This window comes from Falco naumanni, chromosome 3, assembly GCF_017639655.2.
Source record: "Falco naumanni isolate bFalNau1 chromosome 3, bFalNau1.pat, whole genome shotgun sequence".
Classification (NCBI taxonomy): domain Eukaryota; kingdom Metazoa; phylum Chordata; class Aves; order Falconiformes; family Falconidae; genus Falco; species Falco naumanni.
The window spans coordinates 21,982,591-22,005,265 of NC_054056.1; the positions used below are offsets into that span (position 1 = coordinate 21,982,591).

At 40.9% G+C, this 22,675-nt stretch overlaps 1 protein-coding gene across 1 annotated transcript in view; it reads right to left on the minus strand.

Annotated features, from left to right (window-relative positions):
- The window catches only part of CDKAL1 (CDK5 regulatory subunit associated protein 1 like 1), a 426,010-nt gene that overhangs the window by 285,207 nt on the left and 118,128 nt on the right, over positions 1–22,675 (minus strand). The window contains 1 exon segment of the mRNA XM_040588803.1: positions 7,002–7,098. Coding sequence (XP_040444737.1) covers positions 7,002–7,098 — 97 coding nt within the window.

Consider the following 22,675-nt stretch of genomic DNA (forward strand, 5'->3'; position numbering starts at 1 on the left):
GGAGTTTTCCTTCTCTTCTACACACATGAATTTTCTATTGCTTCATTAAAATGCCTTTACCTTGACCCACAACAAGGGGCTTTTTCAGCTTATTTAATCCCCACCTCATTCTGCTAAGGAGAGGAGTGATAGAGCAGCTTGGTGGGCACCTGGCGCCCAGCCAAGGTCAACCCACCACAAGGACACAGGCTGCCTTTTCATGGAATCCTCTGCATGGGCATCTAAGGCACCACAGAAAAGCTGTTCGGTCCAAGCTGCACCACTGCAGAAGCAGAGGAATGATCTGGCCCAGCTATGTCTTGGAAAAAAGGTGGGAATGCATAAGGCTTCCTGGCAGTCTATAAGACAGAAGAAAAAGCATTTCTTTTCTCTCCTCTTAATACAGCCCAGAGATAATTTCAGATGAAGTCAGCTGCAGGAAGCATATTTTCACCAGAGGCGAGGCACACTGCCCTTTGCCAACTGTCACCGTGCTTGTGTCTTCTGGAGTTATGCCCCTGACCGTCAGATAATGGCTATCCCAGACTGAATCCTACAACACAAGTGTTTCAGTTCCTTCAGAAAATACCTCCTTGTATTGTGACTTGAACTTTCTCCATCTCAGAAGAAAGTGCCTACCAGGTGATGAACCATCACTGTAGGAAGTGGGAAGCATCTCCACACTCAAATCAGCAGTTTCCTTCAAATTATCTTATGATTCTTAGTACAGCGAAACCTCAACACGTGTGAGTGTAGAATACATCACGCTCTTTGTTTTCTCCAAATCGTAAGATCACAGAATAATTTCTGCATCTGACATGACATTTCTTGTGAGTGGTCACAAGGGATGCACATCACCTGGCTGACGACTGCTGCTTCTGCTGCGGGACTGGGATTAACCTGGTAGAATTAGCAACGAATAAAAACAAACCAGAGACAAAGCGTGAGATCCCTGACGCTTGCCACCAGTGACTGCCTTCTGGCCAAGAAGTTTGTGGTTTCACCCTCTGATGAGTCTCGGCTCTCAGAGTTGCCACTGCTGGTTAAAAACGGCAGCAGGTCCCCTCCCAACCAGCCTTTCAGGGACCCCCCCACAGCGAGCGCAGTGCTCCCCACAGCCTGCTTCCTTTCAGCAAGGAAGGAAATGTCTTTCCACCGCAGAAGGTCTGAAGGTTAAAGCTTTTCTGATGTTGACAGGACAGTGACAACTCTCTCAAGAAATTCCTCCCGGAGCCTCCCACGCTGCCCTTCCCTTGGCACAGTGACTGAGTTTCCCAGAGCGGGAAATTTCGCTAAGACAACATGTAAGCACATCCAGGACCAGAAAGTGACATCGAGAAAAAAAAATATTGAAGCCAGTGAAGGAGGGATGAAGACCAGAAAAAGTGAAGGCTAGAAATGTGTACTGAAAAAACACTGCAAAACAAAACAAATTTTAAAAAGCCCCCCAAACACCTTAGCTGATGCTTGAGGGAAACTGAGGACAGGGTACCCACAATCTAGGCAGGGGCAGCAGCCCGACTGCACAGCACGAGGCTACTGCTGAAGCAAACACCACCAGCACCCAGCTGCTTATGGACACCCTGAAAGCGAGCATACATAACTACTTGAAGTAAAACAATCTTTTTTTTTTTTTTTTTTTTTTTTTGTCATCTAGGAAAAAGCCTACCTATCTTTGATTTTCATTCACATCGATAAGACACAAATCAATGTGAATGAAAATCTTGTGTGAAAGTTACTACATAAATAAAATCTTAGGTAACTACATGCCCTGTTTGTAATCCTGAAGATTTTAACTCCTCCAACTCTCAGTTTCACTTTACCTTGTTTAGGTAACACTATCAGATGTTGGATGTTAAAAGCCTGCTCAGCCTTACGCTCTGTCTAAAGCCAGTAAAAGGGAATACGTGGCTTCAAAAGTCACTTCACATCTTCTAAAAAAATCTAAATTATTTTACAGATCATTATCTTCATCGACCACAAAGGGAGCTGAGCAAAACAGAGTCTCAGATTACAGCACTTAGGCAGCATAAATCCAGGCCTCAGTACATCACTTCAAAAGGCATGTGACCAGCCACTCTGGCTTCAGAGGGATAACATCTGTGTTTAAAACCTCTGCTGACCATCGTAATGGGCAATATTCCAGCTTAGGAAGGTATTCTGAAAGCAGGCTTCAAACAAACTTTGAAGGGAAGGAGGCTACCCCAGAAAAGCACGTAAACAACTGATTTTCATTGCTAAACACTGCCACAGGTGAAGTATAATTCCTATCTAAATTAATTCGTGCACAGTTTGATTCATAGGGCAGGACACAACTGCTGTGGAAATGAATAGTTACTATTTGCATGTCCAATTTTCAGTTTAAAAGCAGGTGCTTAAGTGCAATTCTTCCTGACTTCCCAGGTTCAAGCGTCACGTCTGATTATCAGCGCGGCAATTCAGAAGCCAAAGCCGCCCAGCTGAGTGGTACTGACTGAGCTTGAATTTTGCATGAAATCATTCTTGGCTGCAAGTTACAGAAGAACAGCGTGCACCTGTTCCCAGGCTTTCAGCATGCTTTCCAAGAAGTTCTGCTAATTCAAATCATTCAAAATAAAATTCTATCAAATTTGTCATTCATGAAGTACACATTGGATATTTGTATTTATGCAAGGCTCCAGTTTAAGGGCAGCAGAGAGGATTGCAATCTTTAAGGCAGCCTGACCTTGCAAACACTGCAAAGTAAGGAAGTATCATTACCTCTGTTTTGAAAACATCCTTGAAACTTGTACGAACCGATCATCAGAAATATCATGCAAAACATCACCCTCATTCAGGGCACCAAAGCAGCAGGGACGTACAGGCATTTGGCAGCTTGGTAAGGTGACACTGATTTTCTTTCCCAATGGCACTGCTCAAGCTCTGCTCACTGGAGGGTTTTACAAATGGAGAACTAAGGCACATTAAATTTAAAATTTCTATACCCATTATAGAAGTTATGTGTTTATATTTCTGTAGCGTGCTCAGCACTTTTTATACCGAACCATCTATTTCATGGTGTGCCCCCAGTGTTCCGTGCTGCTACTGGGAGTGTTCAGCACTTCCACTAATCACACTCCACAGTTTCAAACTGGGTATTAAAAAAATTATCTAAAGCTTGCCTTATAGAGTAGGACAGCCACAGAAAAGGGTTCGTTGAAGGCCAGGGAAATGCAAGGAGCCCCTGCAGAGAGATTGTCATGGTTATACATTTCTCCTGGAAGTGGTGGCTTCAGGCTCAACTTGGCCAACGAGCCTGCAGTGACTCTGCCATGCACAGGAGCTGCTCCTGACCCACAGCGCAGCAGCAGAGCCAGGATTACAGCTTTGGTGACATCGGATATATTTTATGCAGAGGAAAGAATGGGCTGAAATCCTTCCCTTGGGAAATGGAGGTACAGCAGAAGATGACAGGTCTTTGATAGTACATGTTACATTGGGAAAGATGGAGAAGGAAGAAGAATTGGAGTTGATGATTTCATTCAGGAAGGGGAGAGATTTGCTCATCTGCTGAGCTATCATATGCTTTTAAGGGGACACATATGTGCATTAGGCTCCGTGCTTTCAGTTTGTCCAGTAAGTCTGACTGTTTCAACTACAGATACACGGGGCTTGTGAAGCACTCCAAGACCTATGAAACCTCAGCAAACTGGTCAGGGGTTGGGTTGCAACATGCAACATGCCTTGACACTCGAGACAAGTGTCAAAGAAACATCTCATCCCATTCCAATGGTTCAACTCACCACTGGAAACAAAGGGTTTGCGTGCCATTGTATGCAACAGATAGTTACAAACTCTGCTAAATCTTTCATTCCTTCTTGTCCCTCCCTTCCCTTCCCCTATAATCCGATATATAGATATATACATATAAATAAATAAATAACCAGCATAGTGAAAAGTCACATACCCTTCTTTTTAGTAACTTTCAATGAAAAGTGAGGGACATCTTTTGACTACGAGGGTTGATTTCTCTTTGCAATACCATACGTGCACTTGAGTTTCAAGCAGGTACACTACTCCAAAAAGGAGTAAGCTTTGGAAGCCACCTGAGTGTAAATGGCTGTGAACGTATGTAATGCATCATTGTGTAATTGCATTCCACCTTCCAGAAAACAGCTCCTTTACCTTGCCACGTTACATCATAGTTTGCCTTGTATGGAGCCGACGGCAATGCCCCAACCCACAGTATTCTTAAGAAGTGGCAATGAATCTGAAGAGACACAAAGCTCAGTAATATCACAAATGGCAAGCAGGGATATGAAGTTGCCTTTCCTTCCCTCCTGCCCAACTCAAGCAATAACAAGTGGACAGTGGTCGTTCAGTCCTGTATTTCTCAAGTGCAGATCAAAACAAGTCCTGAGTTACTAGAATGTCTCTGGTAATTACATCGCAACTTCCACCTCCATCATAACAAGATGAGTAAAGGAGCCCTCTGACATACTCTGCCTGCCTCAGAGGAGTTATAATTGCTGGTAAATAACCACATTCTCTGACAACACTGTTCTTAAAAAAAAAAAAGAGAGAGAGAACAAGAAAATAGCAGAGCTTACATAAGCAACAATAAATCAACTATATCTCTTAGCCAAGTTGAGGACAAGACCAACCTAAGGGTAAAGCAAGATTTCCAAAACTGTACTCTTAATGCTTAAAATGTTAAAGCCAAATCAATATCCTACTGCCAACGTAACTTTTTCTATTTCTCAATTCTGTCAAAACTGTCTTTCAAAACTATTTTGCAATAGTAAGTTAACAACTCGTACCCTTTAAATACAGTCATCCCCTCACACACACTTTTTCTAAAATGAGAATAAAATCTTAAATACACAAACTGAAAACATGGACAATATCTGCTTGCATCTGTTAATAGTTACGCCTAAAGTTTAAGACCTTTCTGAGCTAAAGCATCTATTACTTAAAAGCACAGTAAATTCTACCCCAGCTATGACAGTTAGAAGACAGTGTCCTTATTGTGAAGATCACATTTCAGTATTTTCAGCTCCAATTCAAAAGTACTTGGGAACACTATATTAGCAGCCTAATTCCTCTCCAAACTGAAATCTTTCTGTAAATACAAATACAAATATATTTCACTAAACCCTGGTTCTAAATATGAAAACTAAGATGAAGAGGCTAATTTTCAGAAATTACATATTACCTAAATAGGAAAGGTTTGGATTTGTGTGGGTTTGTTTGTTTGTTTTTTAAAGGAAAAAAAAAAAAAGAACGATTAAAAAATAATAAAAATCAAACTTCAGGTCCCCCAAGTTTCCTAAGTTAAATTCAGCAAAACTGAAACATCAAGTTACAGTCTTGGTCAAAGGATAGTGAGTCACTCATTTTTCTTCCTCTGTTATTCAGATGTGTAAATATCATTATATTCACTATAACAACCAATTACAGATCACATAACTATGTTGCCTCCAAGCCACGAGGAAATCCATTCACTAATTATTTTGGGGGTTTGCTGTGCTGCTGCACAAAGTTGCAGTTAACTTGCCAGTCTTGGAGATGACAGAGCAGCACAGTCCTCTTTCATATATATTTGTGTAAAGTCAGACTGCAGAGTGGAAGAGAAAGTCTGTTTCTTCCATTAAACTGTAACTATCAATGCGATATCATTTATACAGAATAGTGTGGCATTTTACAGCCCCTGAATATAATTTCTGGGCACTCAGTTAATTTATAGGCATTACCATAGCTGAGAATGGCATCTGGGAAAAAAAACTGGGAGATGAAACATTCTGAGTGACACCAGTAATTAGTTAAAAATTCAAACAGCACAAAGTCCATCTTTATAAAGAATTAAAATAAACCAGTTGATGAAGCCATTTTCTTCCTAATTCCAAAATGAACTATTATTTTACTTCTAAAGTACTTTGAACAACTGCATCTTGTATAATCTTCTAATGAAAGTGAGAAGTACGGAACATTATTGTTGTTGTTTTTCCTATAAAAATCTTAGTTTCAACCTGAATTCATGACACTGCAGTGGAAACACGTTGGCCTCTTTATGTCTTTAATGTAGAAACAATGCTGCACAGTCACCTGCTCTGACTTAACAGAATACAGGACAGCTTCACGGCACCTCCCACACACTGAATCCAAGGACACTGCTTCAGCTCAAACAGGCCTTTTACAAATTCATCCAGTTTTTATCTAAAGGCCTGAACAATGAAGAATCATGCAATCATTGAGGATGGAAAAGATCTGCAAGATCATCGAGTCCAACCGTTACCCCAGCACTGCCAAGTCCATTACTGAATGATGTCCCTAAGTGCCACATCTACCTCCAGGGATGGTGAGTGCCGCTCCCCTGGGCAGCTTGTGCCAATATTAGCTTGTGCTTTGTTCCCGGATTTTCATGGTTTTACAAAGTTGATTCAATTATATAGTAGTACTTCATCCCCAAAGGATACTGAAGGCACTTTACTAACTGAAGTCAAAAGCTCTTTGGTTCTCTTTTCAAGGTAAAGCTTGGTAACTCTTTAATAATTCATTTAACTCTCCAGACTGCCTCAAAGTTAAACTAATTTGCCATTCTGCTTAATAGTGTGAATTAAAAAAAAAAAACAAACAACCAAACACACCACTAAAGCCTAAGCTGTGTCTGTGTAATTCATACACACCAGTCTTTTACACTTCTTCCACAGATTTTTAACAAAAGGGCATCTTTGTCTTAAAGCAAATAAACTGTAATTACTTTAAAGAACACGGTAATGGATATCTTCATCACCCTGGATGAAGCCTGGATATTTTCAGGATACAAAGGGCATCAGAACTCCGTTCCACCAACAGTATCCCTTTCCTTCTGCCCTCGCCCCACAAGCAAGCCAAGCCACCTGGATGAAAGCAGGCTTAAGTGCTGTATAATGCAAGAAGACTATGGAGGGTACCCAGGCTCTCTGCTGCTTTTTCAAGTGAAAAGAACAAAGACTACGTATTTACACTGACCCATTGAAAACACTTATGAAAACCTTTGGTTTCTGCCTGATCAAGATACATACCCCTATAATACTCAAGCCTTTCAGGTAGTCCTGACGAGGTTGGGCTTGCGGCACGCAGCCTGCTAGAACCACCTTCTTCTTCCCTTCTTGGGCTTTCCTAAAGAAGAACAGACAGTATATTAATATTTTCAAAATTCATTGTTTTCAACTTCGAAGTAGTTATACCGTGCATGTGACACATGAAAGCAACCAGAATGAAAACATTCCCAAATCAGAAGCAACTCGTACATGTTTGAACCTCAGAAACCAAACCAACCAACACACCAAATGAAGCTATTGGGCCACAGCACACATGTACAGCTACAGAGGCCATCACCATCATGTGTCTTGGACAAAAGTACAACCTTGAAAGCCCTGATCAAGCTCGGTTAACCTTTATTTGCCACAACGACAGCAGAGTATCTGGTCAAGAAAGATGGGACAGGGCAGAGACATCAAGGTCAGTTCAAGAAAGGTTACACAGAACGCAAGAGGCAGCCCACGCAGATGGGAACTGCTAGCTCAGAACATCAGCATTTATGTAGTATCAGTCAGAAGTGACCAGTTACATCAGTCTGGTGGTGTTTACTTAAAGACACTTATTTACTTTTAAATGTGCATTTACTTAAAAATGTTTAAGTAAACGTTCACTGAAAAACATATGGAGCATTTTCAAGCTTTAACTGCTTGCCTTTGGCAGAGAAACATTTGTCTGGATATGAACTTACATAGTTCCTTAGCTTTGATGCTACCTTAACACCAAGTAGCAAACCAAAACACTAAAATTAAATGGTTAACACTGTTCATTTTGTTAGTAATATTTTGACTCGCTTTGAATTCAGCACTGAACATCAAGCCATCACTGAATCTTGAAACTACAGGAAGCCCTGAAAAAACTATTGGCTGCATACAGAACAGTGAGATGCAAAACCTGCTTGTGTTCACTCAACTTCCAAGATCATCCATTAACACATTAACCCAACATGACTACTGCATTATAATGTGCAAAGCAGTAAAGAGAAGCACAGAATAATTTTAGCAGATCTGCTAGGTCTGACATATTACGGGGTTGCTCTAAGAACTCTCTTTCACAGTCACATGCTGTATCACAACCTCCTGGCAGACTTCTGTCAAACTGGAACCTTGTAAATCCATATTTTCTCCAGCAATATATGGATTCATGAAGTGTTTACTGTTATATTGGAACAGGCTAAGACATGTCATAACATTTTCCAGAAAAATTCTCCTATCCAAAATATACAATGGCTTAGACAATTTTATACTCTCAGCTTGCTTGAGCTGTCTCCAAACTGAATGCACAAGAGAAAGTGATGTTCAACAAGCACAGGGATACACAGATACGCTGAGTATCTGGAGTTCTCCAGCAAATGCAAATTTAACAAAGGAAAAAAAAAAAAAAATCACCCAAACCAGACTGGTACCACACACAGTTCCACCACTCACAAGTTTCACTTTATACTCATAATGTAAACAAATTTATTTACAAATTACAGCTCAAATGAAATCTCACAAGAACACACAATTTGTAATATTAAGGGAGATCACAGCCCATCTAGCCAAACACCTCATGTTGGCTGCTGCACTAAAATGAGCTACTTCTAAGGAAAAATTAAACATCCTACACACAGTCAAGTTGAAATAACAGGAAAATGAATTACACCTATTACCTCATATCTAATATAAATGTAGCAAATAAATTAATCAATTTTGGTTTAGTGGAACTTTCGGGAAATCTTCAAACATTCACCATTCAAAGCCTCATTGGTCCTCTACTTGCAAGCTAAGGTGTATAATATTAATGCAAATCCTCTCATCTCTTCCTTGATAATATTGCTGTGGAGAAAGAACTATGATGAAATGCTAATTTCATCATAGTTCTTAGGCAGGGAACCTAGCAACATGTCTCTGAAATCTGCAATCCTTCTTTTCTTTCAGCGGTAAATATTTAAGGGGTTTGCAAAACTTCAACAGAGGTCACCTACTTCCACGCATCCAAGTTTAAAAAAAAAAAAAAAAATTAAAAATCCTACTTCATGCGTTACCTAAAAATGTCACATAGCACCATGTGACACTCCACTAACTCACAGGATAAAAATCACTACTTATATAGTCTAACAGACTCAACCTAATGCCTGGAGGCAAGACAATAAGACCTGTCTCCAGCAAACAAAGCACACATCCCTAGGCAACTCTGCATCTGGTATAATCTGGTGCTAGTAACAGCCATCTCCATCTACTTGAAAATCTGTGAGCACTACAGAAGAAAAAGCTTCTATTCAAGTCTTTTTATCTAACAAAAAAAATAAACAAAATTTCCCTTGACACATTAAATGGCATTTTAATGTTATTTCACAGCTTTAACATTTTGCTGTATCTTCTGGGACTCTAACTGGAGCTAGAGGGAAAAAAGGTAAACTGAATATTCTTCATATTGCCTTCATTTAACTTTTTTAAAGTTCTATAGGTCTCTACAGAATAAAGAATTTTGCATACTGGGAATTTTTTGCTTTAAAATGCAATTAAGTGGAAATGTCAGAACTAAATTTTCAATCATAGCCAATTTTCATTACATCCATAATACACTGTACAGTCCAAGAAATCCACCATAAATGAAAAACCACTGTAAGGAAATTATGAAAATTTTTGCCTCATTTTCAGGAAACCACTTCTCAAAATATGCATTCCAGTACTATATTGTCACCTCCTTTTAATAGTTTAATGAGCACTCCTCATATTAACAAAAGCCTACAAAAATTATTCTTCAGAAATCTAGTTAGCACAGCAATTGTATTAGAAAAGCCTTTATCCTTCAAAAACATGAATAGTGATGAGAACAATACCTCATGGAATCTAGTAGGTGGCATGAATAAATACATCTTCCCTTTTAGACACCCTTTAAATTTTTTCAACTGCATGAACCTTACCTTGAACTTTCAAGTTAATTGACTCAGGAAACATTTTCTAGAAACGCAGTCTTTTCTAAAGACTACTTGGAAGATATACATCTGAATAGAAATTTATTTTAGAGCAATTCTTTCTTTTAATAAAGGAATTATTTGACCTACTTCCTAAGTAATGGGTGGGGAAGAAACAACAAGTGAGAAAAAACAGAGGCATGGAAAAAAAAAAAAGTGCTGCATACAGTCGAGGACTCATACAAGATCTGTAGAGGGATCATACGTTACACACACTGCAACTCCACTGCATAGATACAGCCATTGCAACTACAACTGTACTATCAGGCTTCATGAAGTATGTTCAAGCTATTCGGGTTTTTATAAATAAATAAATTTAAATAAATTTGAGAATGGGACTAGGATGGGGGAAACTTATGCCTTGCCTATGTGCACTTCTATTTATGTGGTCAGGAACCAGCCCAAACCGGAACATCTTGCTCACAATTTTAAGTTAACACGTTGTTGCGCAGTTCCTCTACCTTTTTATTTTTGAGCTTCAAGAAAATTTGGTCAGCACCATGACAAAGATAAAGGTACACCACCCACCCTCCAGGAAAGCTCACTGCGTGTATAGCAACACTGCTGGACACCACGGCAGCAGTGAGGAAGCTGTACCACCTCTCCATGGCTCACACAGCTACCCAGGTGGAATCTCCACAGGAGAAGAGTTAGGGACCTTTCCCTGAGGTTCAATTCTAAGGAAAGCAATATATATATATATATATAAAGAAGGAAGAAAAAAGTGAAAGCAGAGAAGATAGGCTAAGTTCAGTGGAAGATTTTCTGTGACATTGAGAGCAGTGTAGTTGCTACTTGCTCTTTGCTAGAAAGACAAGAGAAACCAGATCATCACCGCTCACCTGCTTGCTTCCCTTTCCAGCAGAGTTGCCCACAGGACTTTTAGAAGCTGTGAACTCTTAAGTGAATGACTCTCTGCTTTCAGAGAGCCACCGTTACCACTGACCAAGGGATCCCAGCTGCACAGGAGGGCACAGCAGGCACCTGAAATCCAAAGCAGTCTGTTCCGCAGGGAGCACAGCTGGCCACCTATGGAGTGGTCAGCATGAAACATGCAATTTGTAAAGTGTTGCTCTAGGACCATATAAGCGCAACCAAGTGTTATACCTACAAATCCCATAATTTTTTTCCTCTGAAACCCATTGTTAGTGGAATTAAATAATGAAGAAATCTTTAAACAATAAGCAAAATGGTGCCCACAGCAGGACTAATAACAGTTAAATACAAGTCATGGAAGAAGCAATAGCGGATTTTTCATCTAAAGCAATAAATTAGGGGGAAAAGTGTTTTACATGAGTTAAAAATTGCATTGACAGTGGTTGTGAAATGTTAATAAAATAATAAAGGGAACTATTTCTGATGCTATAGTACAATATAGTATCTTTGCTATCTGTAATGAAAATGCAAGTATTTCAACCTGAATCCTACTAAACAAACAACAACTGACCAAACTCTCGAGTAGGTTTTTAGGTCAGTGAGCTATTTCTACCAAACACAGTACTCCTCACTGTTGTACCAGCACAAACCTGGCCACTTTCACATTAAGATGTGTATAGTTAACTCAGACTGTGCAATGCACCTGCGTAGTCTGTTCACACCATTCTCATGGCCGCCCATTACACAAAATCTGCCACAACACTTATCAGGTATTTTAGGAAGGTGTGAAGCCATAAATCAACAGGAGGTTTGTGTCTAGAAATGCCCAACTAAAGACTAGTATACATGAAAAAATTCTGCTAAGACAGATGTAGCAGAATACAGCACAAGCTGGATATATGATGAGATCAGGCTGCCAAAGGTTATAAAAAGCAAAATTGGGAGGGATACTACTTCCCAGGCTGTAGAAATGATGTTGTGATGTCTCTGGGGAAAAAGAAATGCTATTTGGGTAGATTCAAATGTGTGAAAGATCTTCCAACTGTCACATCTGCTGAATTAATCAGGAGGAAGCCACGAGTTTCAGAGAGAGCACATCATCTCTGGAATGAAGAGATGGTGCCTGTATAGCATTTAGAATACATTCCTGAAAATCCATAAAATCACACTGTTATTTTCTGCTTGAGGAATTACATACAAATGGTAACTCAAACCGTGGCTTCACAGGCTTTGAGCCAATCTAATGTCTCAGTCCTACCCAACAGCTTGCTTCCCAATCTCCCTGCCTGCTATTGCTGCCCCTGCCCCTCTGCAGCTCCAACCCCTCCTCTTCCTCACTGCTGGCCATCTGGTATCACTCCTCCTCTGCTCCACACGCTGCAGCTCACCGGACCTTCCCAGGGCCCCGCATGACTCACCGACACAGGAGGAACCCATTGGCCACGTTTGGGGTTTTTTTACCGTTTTATTCCATAAGTTAGCTCCTAGCAGACAGGCTGCACTACAGCCAAAACAGAGGTCAAGGGAAAGCTGTTGGGAAGGGATCAAAAGGAGAAGGGCAGGAGAACTCCTTGTTTCAGCCACAGTGAGCTTCACAAGTCTTAGAAAAGCTTTGAGGTTGCAATACGCTAAGCAGCACAGGTGAACAAAAAGCAAAAAGTATGTGAAGAAATTCATCCACGTTGTGCTTTTGAGGTTAGGGACAGCCCCGCAGTCAAAGGCATATGGAAAACCTGAGGAAAGCTTGTCAAGACTATTAATTAGAGCAGAACCCCTCAAGTCTACTTATGCCCGTCAGCTTCCCTGTACACTCCACAGCCCCCAAGGAATTACCGTCTTTGCCTTGTGAGGCATGTGATGATATAAAGTTCATCTGAGGACACTTATGCTAATTATTAAGAGTTTACTAAATCGCTCTTTGAGGACCACTCTCTAGCAAAGCAGGCAAAGCAGCCCTGTAGTTACCATGCGGCATCCTCTAAACTTGTGTCCTTTGGCAAAACCCATCAGGTAACATGTAAATACTCCAGAAAAAAAATAAGTTGCACATTCTCCCGACACAAGCAAGCATGTCTTTTCTGAAAATACTTCAAAAAGACATAAATGTTTGCTCCATTAGACTCCAAACTGAGGTTGTAAAGATGCGCTCCAAGCAAAAATAAATAAATAAAAGCATCAAAATACCCCTCTCCAACAGAGCTTTCCGTTGGAGGTGAAATATCAGCTCTGAGAATAACCCCAACTCACATGCTATGTAGCAAATTATTCCCTAGGTTTCTGAGAAGAGATAACAGAGGAAGAAAAAAAAAATATCGCATTTTATCTCCATTTGGATTTTCACAATATCTGCACGAACAGGCGATATGCTTCTCGCATTTTTCCCACTCTCAGAAAAAATGCATTTGAATGCACTGCCCAAACTTCTGCTTTTCACAAGTACAACAGATCCATCCAGGGTTTTATGGCATGCTCCAAAATGATGGCCTAGCAGCTGCTTTCAAACTATAGGGAATTTTCCCAACACAACTCTCTAATGTCTTGGTTTGAATGGAAACTTGTTTTCATCCAGCAACCTGGCATACAAGCGAAGCGACTGCAGGTTTGGCTGAAACAGGCAATCTCGTTTTAAAATCCAGACCCACTCAGGTCTGTGCCTGAGTTTACTCTGATTTTCTGTAAAAACCTTGTAGGCAGCAGTTACTCTTGGGCAGTCATTACTCAGACACATCATTTATTGGTGATGATGGTCTTTTCGGCTTTTGAAGTAACAGTATTAAGATTCTATCAACTTGAAAAATCAGATGGGGATGTATTCAGGAAGAGGATGAGATGAAGGAAGGAATAAATCTTAAACCTCTCCTTGGTCCTGGCTGGTAGGTTTTGTAGCCCCAAGCAAGGCTTGAATTCACCAACATCAGAGGGGAAGTGCCCTTCCCCCAGAACAGAGATCTGCCAGGACAGCCTGTGAGCCAGGCCAGAACGGTGACCGGCCAGCTGCTGTCCCTCCAGAGGATTAAGAAAATCAACTTAAAAGTCAATATAACATAACTTCAAAGCAAATCTGCAAAACCCATAATTGAAAGTGATCAGCCTTATAACAAAATGGTTTTAAAAAGGAAAATGTAATTAATGACAATCTGCTCCACAAAAAAACTCATCTTGGCTGGTGGTGAAAAGATTTTTACTTGTTTGCAAAAAGAATAAATATATTCATTATTTTTTCCTCATTATTGCCAAGTAGTCAAGTGTTGGGGTTTTTTCTTCTGTTTACTTAGAAGATTGAGGCACCTTGCCATACAACAGAAAATACTAGCAATTCAGTACAAAATTGCAAACCAGGAGGACACTGCCCTGCTCCTGACGCTGTATTCTTAGCCAGGACAAAGTCCTGAGAGATGCCATCGCTTTTGGGCTGCTACTATGCCAATTAAAACCTTTCCATCCAAATGATAAACACTGCTGGGTAAGCTTTTCCCACAACTCAATTCTAGACCTGCTTGCTGACCTATGGAAGAACAGGTTTGGATTTTTTTAAGAAGGAATGAGATAGAGGATTTGCAGGTTGTATTTTTGGCCCTAATCTCACTTGAATTAAACTTTCTTACTTTTTTTTTGGGCTTGATAGGCCAGTGCCTTAAGAAGAGACCAAGGTTAAGAATTCTCACCTAGAAAGCTCTGTGATTTATGTGACAGATCCAGAATTTGTTCCTTTCCCTCCTCCCCCCCCAGAGTACAAACAAAATAGTACAAACAAAATAACGGGAGGTTCTCCCCAAACGGTGGACTTTGTAGTGGAAATAGTACAATAACTACATGGGAGGTTATTTCTAGGAATGGTAGGTAAATTAAGATATGCAGGAAGAGAAATTGAAGTACCTTTACTCAAGAGTAACCTTCTCCCAAAGAGTATTTCTGAGTAGCAGGAAAACTTCAGCTCATTGCAAAAGAGGTTTCCTCCACCTACTATGAAGGAGCCCAGGAAAAGTTCCCTATGGATCGTGAGGAGTTTAGGATGCTCCCCCACGGGTAGCATCAGTGACACAAACACACAGCAAGGCACACAGATTTCACTCCATCCCTCTCTGTTAGCAACAGCACTTGTCCTCTCAGCCTGGCAGAACAGCCCAGGAGCTGCCAATCTGCAAGGCGGGTACCAGACCAGGCGCAAAGACACCCACTTGACAGCTCAAACCTCCCTCCACCTCCACTCAAGTGAACAGTACAGGCTGCCAGGTCTCGTTAGACACCATCACACCTTCACTAGCTAACACAGGTGACGTTTGTGGGTTTACAAAATACTTGCTAAAATGTTGAGAAATATTTTTTTCTGCCATATTTTGCAGCCGTTGAGGCTCCTAGCATTCTTCTTCAGATAAAATGGTAATGTATATGCCTTTGCTGCTCTATAAACTTTTATTTTTGTGAGGTTGTTTTTTTGGTGGTTTTGTTTGTTTGTTTTTGTTTTTTTGTTAAGCACATTATTAGTAAGATGCATTGCTATGTTCCTGACCTGCTTCACAGTCTTCTTACTAGCATAGAGTAATTCGGGTTGGAAGGGACCTTTAAAGGTCACCTAGTCCAACCCCTCTGCAATTACCAGGGACACCTTCAACTAGATCAGGTTGCTCAAAGCCTCATCCAACCTGACCTTGGAACACTGACAGGGTTGGGGCATCTACCACCTCTCTGGGCAACCCGTGCCAGTGCCTCACCACCCACATCGTAAAAAAAATCTTCCATGTATCTAGTCTAAATCTAACCCTCCTTCAGTTTAAAGCCATTACCCCTTGTCCTATCACAAGCCCTACTAAAAAGTCTGTCCCCATCTTTCTTATAAAGCCCCTTTAGGTATTGAAAGGCCGCAATAAGGTCTCCCCAGAGCCTTCTCCTCTCCAGGCTGAACAACCCCAACGCCCTCAGCCTGTCTCCATGGGAGAGGAGCTCCAGCCCTCAGAGCATCTTTGTGGCCTCCTCTGGGCTCACCCCAACAGTCTGTGTCCTTCCCATGTTGGTGGCCCCAGAGCTGGATGCAGCGCTGCAGGGGGGGTCTCACCAGAGCGGAGCAGAGGGGCAGAATCCCCTCCCTCGCCCTGCTGGCCACGCTGCTGGGGATGCAGCCCAGGGCACGGGGGGCTTTCTGGGCTGGGAGCACATGTTGGCGGCTCATGCCCAGCTTTTCACACACCAGTACCCCCACATCCTCCTCAGGGCTGCTCTCAATCCTTTCATCACCCAGCCTGTATTGATACTGGAGACTGCCTCAATCCAGGTGCAGGACCTTGCACTTGGCCTTGTTGAACCTCCTGAGTTTCATACAGGCCCATTTCTTGAGCTTGTTCAGGTCCCTCTGGATGTCACCCCATCCCTCAGGTGTGTCAACCACACCGCTCAACTTGGCATGGTCTGCAACTTCGCTGAGGGTGCACTCAATCCCACTGTCTATGTTATCAGTGAAAATATTAAACAGTACTGGTCCCAATACAGACCCCTGAGGAACACCAATTGTCACCAGTGTCCAGATGGACATCGAGCTGTTGACCACTATCCTTCTAGATGCAGCCATCCAACCAATTCCTCATCCATCAAACAGTCCACTCATCACATCCACAACTCTCCAATTTAGAGAAGGATGTTGGGGGGGACAGTATCAAAGGCCTTACAGAAGCCCATACAGATGACATCTGTAGCTCTTTCCTTGTCCACTGATGTAGTCACTCCATCATAGAAGGCCACTAGGCTGGTCAGGCAAGACCTGCCCTTAGTGAAGCCATATTTGATGTCTGGATGTCTCAAATCAGCTTCCTGTCCTCCATATGCCTTAGCATAGCTTCTAGGAGGATCTGTTCCATGACATCCCCTGGCACAGAGGTGAGGCTGACAGGTCAGTAGTTCCCAGGGTCCTCCTTTCTACCCCTTTAAAAAATAGGTGCAAAATTTCCCTTTGTCCAGTCACCAGGGTCTTCACCTGACTGCCATGACTTCTCAAATATCACGGAGTGGCTTGACAACTACATCAACCAATTCCCTCTGGACTCTGGGATGCATTTTGTCAGGTCCCACAGACTTAGCTTGTTCAGGTTTCTCAGGTCTTCTCTTATAGCGGAAGGGACTTGCTCCCCCAGTCCCCATCTGATGGTCCCTCCACTCCAGAGGTGAGGGAAGAGAGGGTGCCAGTGAAGACTGAGGCAAAAAGGTTGCTGAGTACCTCAGCCCTCTCCATCTGTCACCAGCTGTCCAGTGGTGTCCATCGGGGGTACACTGTCTCTGACCTTCCTTTTCTGGCTGATGTACCTATAAAAGCCCTTCTCATTATTTTTTGTGTTCCGTTAAGACCATAATTAGGCAACATCCTAATTACTGTCTTAGATAAGGTTCTCTTCCTTTTAACATCCTTCAGTAAAATCTGCGAATAAACCCATCTTGTTCCTTGAACTCTGTTCAAGGCAGAAAATGAACACCAGGCATCCCTCAGGACTCTCCTGAACAGCCACACTAGACTTGACTATGTCACCATTTGCAATTTTATAATCGAGTTCAGCATGTTGGTTGATCCTCTGGTAATACCTCTAAGCATATTACAAAAGCAATATCTAAGATGACAAAGTTTTTCATAATTACTGTTTTGTTTTTATTTTTGTGGGGTTGCAGAAAGGAGAAATGATTAATCCTTTTTCACTACTACTGCTTTGAACTACTACTACTGTATACACAAAGCTCAAAGTATAGACCAGCAAACCTCCCAAAACTTCGGCCATGCCCAGCACTCGCTGCTTTTGGCCCCCCAGCTCCTTTCATTGCTGATCTTCACCCCTCTGCTGACAGCACAAGTAACTTCAGCTCTGAGCTTCTTTGAGGGACTGTGTACCAGACATACTGACGTTCTGCCGACTCAGCCTTGCAAAAGCAGAGGCTGCTGTATCGCCAAGGAAGTGCTGCAGGTGGCAAAAGCTGGGATTACCCTTATAAAAAAAAATAAAATAAAAAAATCACCAGTTTCTGCATATCCTTGAAGTTTTATGTCCTTTAGTACGTACATGACAGGTTGTAGTGGGGTTGTAGAAATATTTCAGCATCTTTCTACATCTCCAGTTTCACGCTACCTTTTCTTCAGCAAGCATCTAAGGAAATCAGTGGTGAAAATTTTCAGAAGCAGAAATAGCTCCTATAGCAGCAATGCTGGCCTTTCTCCTCACCTTCTACCACTACTTTCCTCCTTCAAGTACACATTTGCATTCTTTCTACTACTTCAAAAAAGCAAGACTTCATTCTCCTCCTTCAAAATTTAATCCTATTCTGAATTGATTTTTCCATATATAGATGGACTGTTAATTGGATATACTTGTCTCAAAAGAAGTGAAACTTTAAATTCACTTGGAAAGGGACACAATAAAGAAATGGAAACCAGAATTATTACCGTGAACTTCCATATAACCCACTTGACTCTTACTGTATTCCTCTGTTCTTTCTACACATATTCCAGCAGGAACTATAATACTCCACCACAGTATTTGTGGCGTATCTCTCCTTTATGTTTTGTTAACTGACCATTTATTCTGCTTCACCTATCAATCTTCCCACTCTTAGTTCTATTCATCTCTTTAAACATAAAAGAAGTGCAGTTTAGGGCACACTATTATTCTAATTAATTTGTGCAATACTACACTGCCTTTCAGGTTCAAAGTCCAGGCGGGCTTCAAGTTACATGCATGCATGGCCAATGGTTGTAATATAAAACCTTGTTGACACAATGGCTAAAAAATGAAATTACTGTTGAATGAAAATTAAATAATCTATTTTTTTCCCCCCAGAGGTGTAGTATACTTCTCAGTAACAGACTTACCTACAAAACTGAAAAAGGATCATCAAGAGAGGTTGCTATTCTAGAATCTATTATCAGTAATTGTCCTTTGTTTGTTGTTTTGGTTGTTTGTTTTTTTTTTTTTAATATTATTATTTGTTAAGTATAATGCACCAGGATTATTTTTTTTTATCAGGTAAGGAAGATGATGAAACAAAAAGAGGGCACAGAATTTACATGGACTAAACAAACAGAGCAGTACAGGGTGCTGACAATATTGTTCTACTGAGCCACCAGAACAAAACCCCTGAAGGTTTCCATGCTGTGTCTGACATGGGACATTGTGATAAAAAGTCGAGGATAACAAAGGAGTTAAGAAGCAACTCCCTTTCTCTTGGACACCATCAGGGCAGCTGAGGAAGAAAAGTCACAGACCTGAAACACAGCCACAATTCTGACCACCAAGGCTTTTTGTTACTCAAAATAAGATATCTACGATTACTAGATGAAAAAAGAAAAAAACTTCAATCTTCTCAAGAGCCACTAAATACAGTTTCCATCATATATGCACAGAAGCCTGTCAGAAGCTATCTAACAAAGAAAAGGGAACAAAACTCAATGACGTAATTTTTTATATTAAAAAAAAAAAAAAAAGTAAGCTGCATGTATTTTGTCCCTTACAGAAACGCTACATGAGCAACCACACTGTGCCTAGTTTTTGTGTAATAGATAAGGACTGTATCATGGTGACAGAAGCAAATGACAAAGACCAGAGCAAAAACAAAAAGGGAGGTTTTGCTTCTAAGTACTGGAACCTTCATTTTGTCCAAATTGCACTGTATCGTGCTTTTTAGTAAGCTTTTTTGTTTGTTTGCTTAATTCATTAAACTCTTCCAGTAAAGCCCAGAAAGCTCCTCCTAATCAGAAGAGATGAGGACTACTTATTCAATTCCTGTTCACAAGCGTAGTATCTGAATAGCAATAGAGGTAACAAACCGTAGAGTATACTGCCTCTTATCCTCCCTGTTTAACCTCATTTTTAAAGAACGAGGGAAGTGTACGCTGGAAAGAACTTCCAGAGGTCACTGAGCCCAACCTTCCGCTCGCAAGCAGACTACTGACAACATCATCACCCAGCAAGGCCAGAAGACTTGTCACTTGTTGTGTCTTCTGGTCTGATCAAGAAGAGCTTGGTCCCACAATCTTCGCAGTTGCCTTTCAACTATTTACAGACTACTGTTTGATTACCCACTGGCCTCCTATGTGCCAGACTCATGACAGCCTGACCATTTTAGTAGTCCTCCAATGGACCTGCCGTGGTCTCCCTGCATCTCTCTACTGCCTCTACAACACCCAAAACACAGTAACCCAGGTGAAGACCCACCAAGCAAAGACGAATAAATACCTTGATTCAGTCTCCTGGTCATGAGCACCTTATTCACCACTGAGAGCAGCTCGTGACAGCTGGTTCATGTTTCTTGCTCCTCACTGTATGTCACACATTCATTGCAACAGGCTACTTGGCCAACAGCCTTATCTCAATAGATTATGATGCATTGTTAACTAAGTCTTCATGAAGATCTCAAATTTCTATTGTTTTATACCATGCCTGAAAGATCTGGTATGGTAAAGATCCCCAATCCTTTACAGGTTGCATTTTGACACACACATTTGTTGGACAGAAAAACCTGGGTTCAGTATTGGTGGAACATCTTCGTGCTGGCTCCACTCACACAGATTCATCACAGTTCCTGAAAGCAGCAGACTCCTGAAGCACTGAGTTAAAGCAGTGCAGAAGGGGCTCACACCACATCCTACGATACAAACTGAAGAGACAGTACTAATTTATTTTCTTAAGAGACTGAAATGTTGAGTTTCATGAGAAACATGTAGAGATTCAAAAGTGTATGACAATTATTTAAGAACCTAATCCTACTTCTGAAGATAAGAAATAAGATTTTGTCTTTTTCTACTCAGACATTTTTAATCGCATTATCAAAAATAAAACAAAAATCAAATTCCCAGGTGACTCACATGATGACTACACTTTACTTCTGCCAGTACACTGCTGGAAAAATCCTCCACTCAGTTGTTGTCACTGACGCTTAAGCATGGGAAGGGGGAAGATGCTATTAGAAAGTAGGAAGCTCAAAAGTGCATCAAGCAGCCTAAGCTGGCTTTAGTGCACTCCCACTGTGAGGTGGGACTGATCAGAGTAGCTACATCTGCTTGTCACTAACAATTTATGCAGCACGCTTGCTTCCACTGTGGTTTCAGCTTTTTGATGTGTATGGTTGGGAAAACATTTGCAGGTGGGGTGCTGAGAGAAGGAAGAGAAAGAGACAAGCCCTACAAGTAGCTCCGAAAAATTAATGCCAGTTTAGCCATCTAAATCCAGTTCAAAATGTATTATTTAAAGACCTAAAAATTGTAACTTCTATCAGAGTTGAAGGGGTAATTTCTCTAAGCATATTAGCTTGCCTAAGGATGTTTCCTAAAATAACCAAGACATCATTCTAGTAGTTTTCACAATAGATAATATTCTACAAGTTTAATACACTGCCAGGCATTTCATAGTGATGATAATGAATGCATGGGCTCATGAAAGTTTTAGGTCACATGCACATCTGGAAGGTCAGAACAACTTAAAGGATGCAAGCAACAAAGTTTTGTTCCTATTTCTCAACACTAAGCATGTCTAACAAACAGCAATCCAATGTGGCTCAAATATATACATGCACATGACAACCACTTTACTCCCAAAGCTCTGTTCCCTTTTTATTTTTTCTTCTACATTTCCCATAAATGTTAGTTCTCCCAGATTAATACAACCATATCTATAGCACCTCTTTACCCGTACATACACATAGAAAGAATTTTCTATTTTTGAAGAATAAGCAGGCTCTAATACTACACAGCACTAAGTTTACAGCATATAATCAGCAGCCGTAACTGTTTGAGCAAAGTAAATGACGTGTTTGAAACACTTTACCAGGATTTCACAGTTTGATCTCCCATCCCAGTTACCAGGAATGTCAGGAGAAAAGCCTCATTGCAGTATGCTATTGATCAATGGCTTTTTAAAGATAATAATCCATCATGAAGACTAATGAATAATTTTTAAAGGTTATTTTGCAAGTCCTGTGCCAAATGAGCTAGGTGTTTTACAGATAAAGTTTCTATAACAATCTCTAACCTTTTCCTCAGCCCCACGTCCGATGAGTGATCACCCACAGCTCTGTTGGGAAATGGAGGCAGATCTTGACTGCACGTTCCTGGGGCTCCCAAACTTGCTTTGTACAACAATTCATGCCCTTATTAATGCTCTAATGAAAAAGGCCCTTAGCATCAACGATCTCTACCTGGACCTCAGACACACAGCAAATTCTTGCAAAAGTTGTAACATTCAAGTTTCTCTGTAACATATAAACAGTTAATAATAATGTCATCGACCTTTAGATGCCTCTAAGCAATATTAATTGCTCAAACAGCATTTCCTATGCAACCACTTCATATTTGTAATTCACTTCTATTTTTAATTCAATATACATCTCTGCAGACTTCAAGACACCTCACACCAGGAAGCGATAATAAATAATGCAATGTTCTCCATTAAGCTCACTTAATGCAGCTCAGAATTCTACTGAATCTCAGTGGAAATTATCATCCTGTTATGAAACTTCAGAAAAGAAATCCATCTGCTCCTACCAGGAGTCTCAAATAAATCCTCTTCTACCGTTCCTAAACACTGCAGAATTCGAGAGGACAGGAAAAGTGCAAACTGCACAACTTACACCTCCGAAATTTGCTCTAAGAGATTTCTCATATTTTTCTTCCAAATTTCCATAGAGACTCAAGTACATTTTTCAGACTCTGATTGCACGAAGTGTATAACATTTTCTTTGAAGTACTACTTCATTAATAAACATCATTATTTTTTCTTATAGCCTATATACGAAATGTTAAATAGGTAATCAAGCCTTTATTTCTGAACAGTCAACACACAGGAAGATCTTCCCACCATC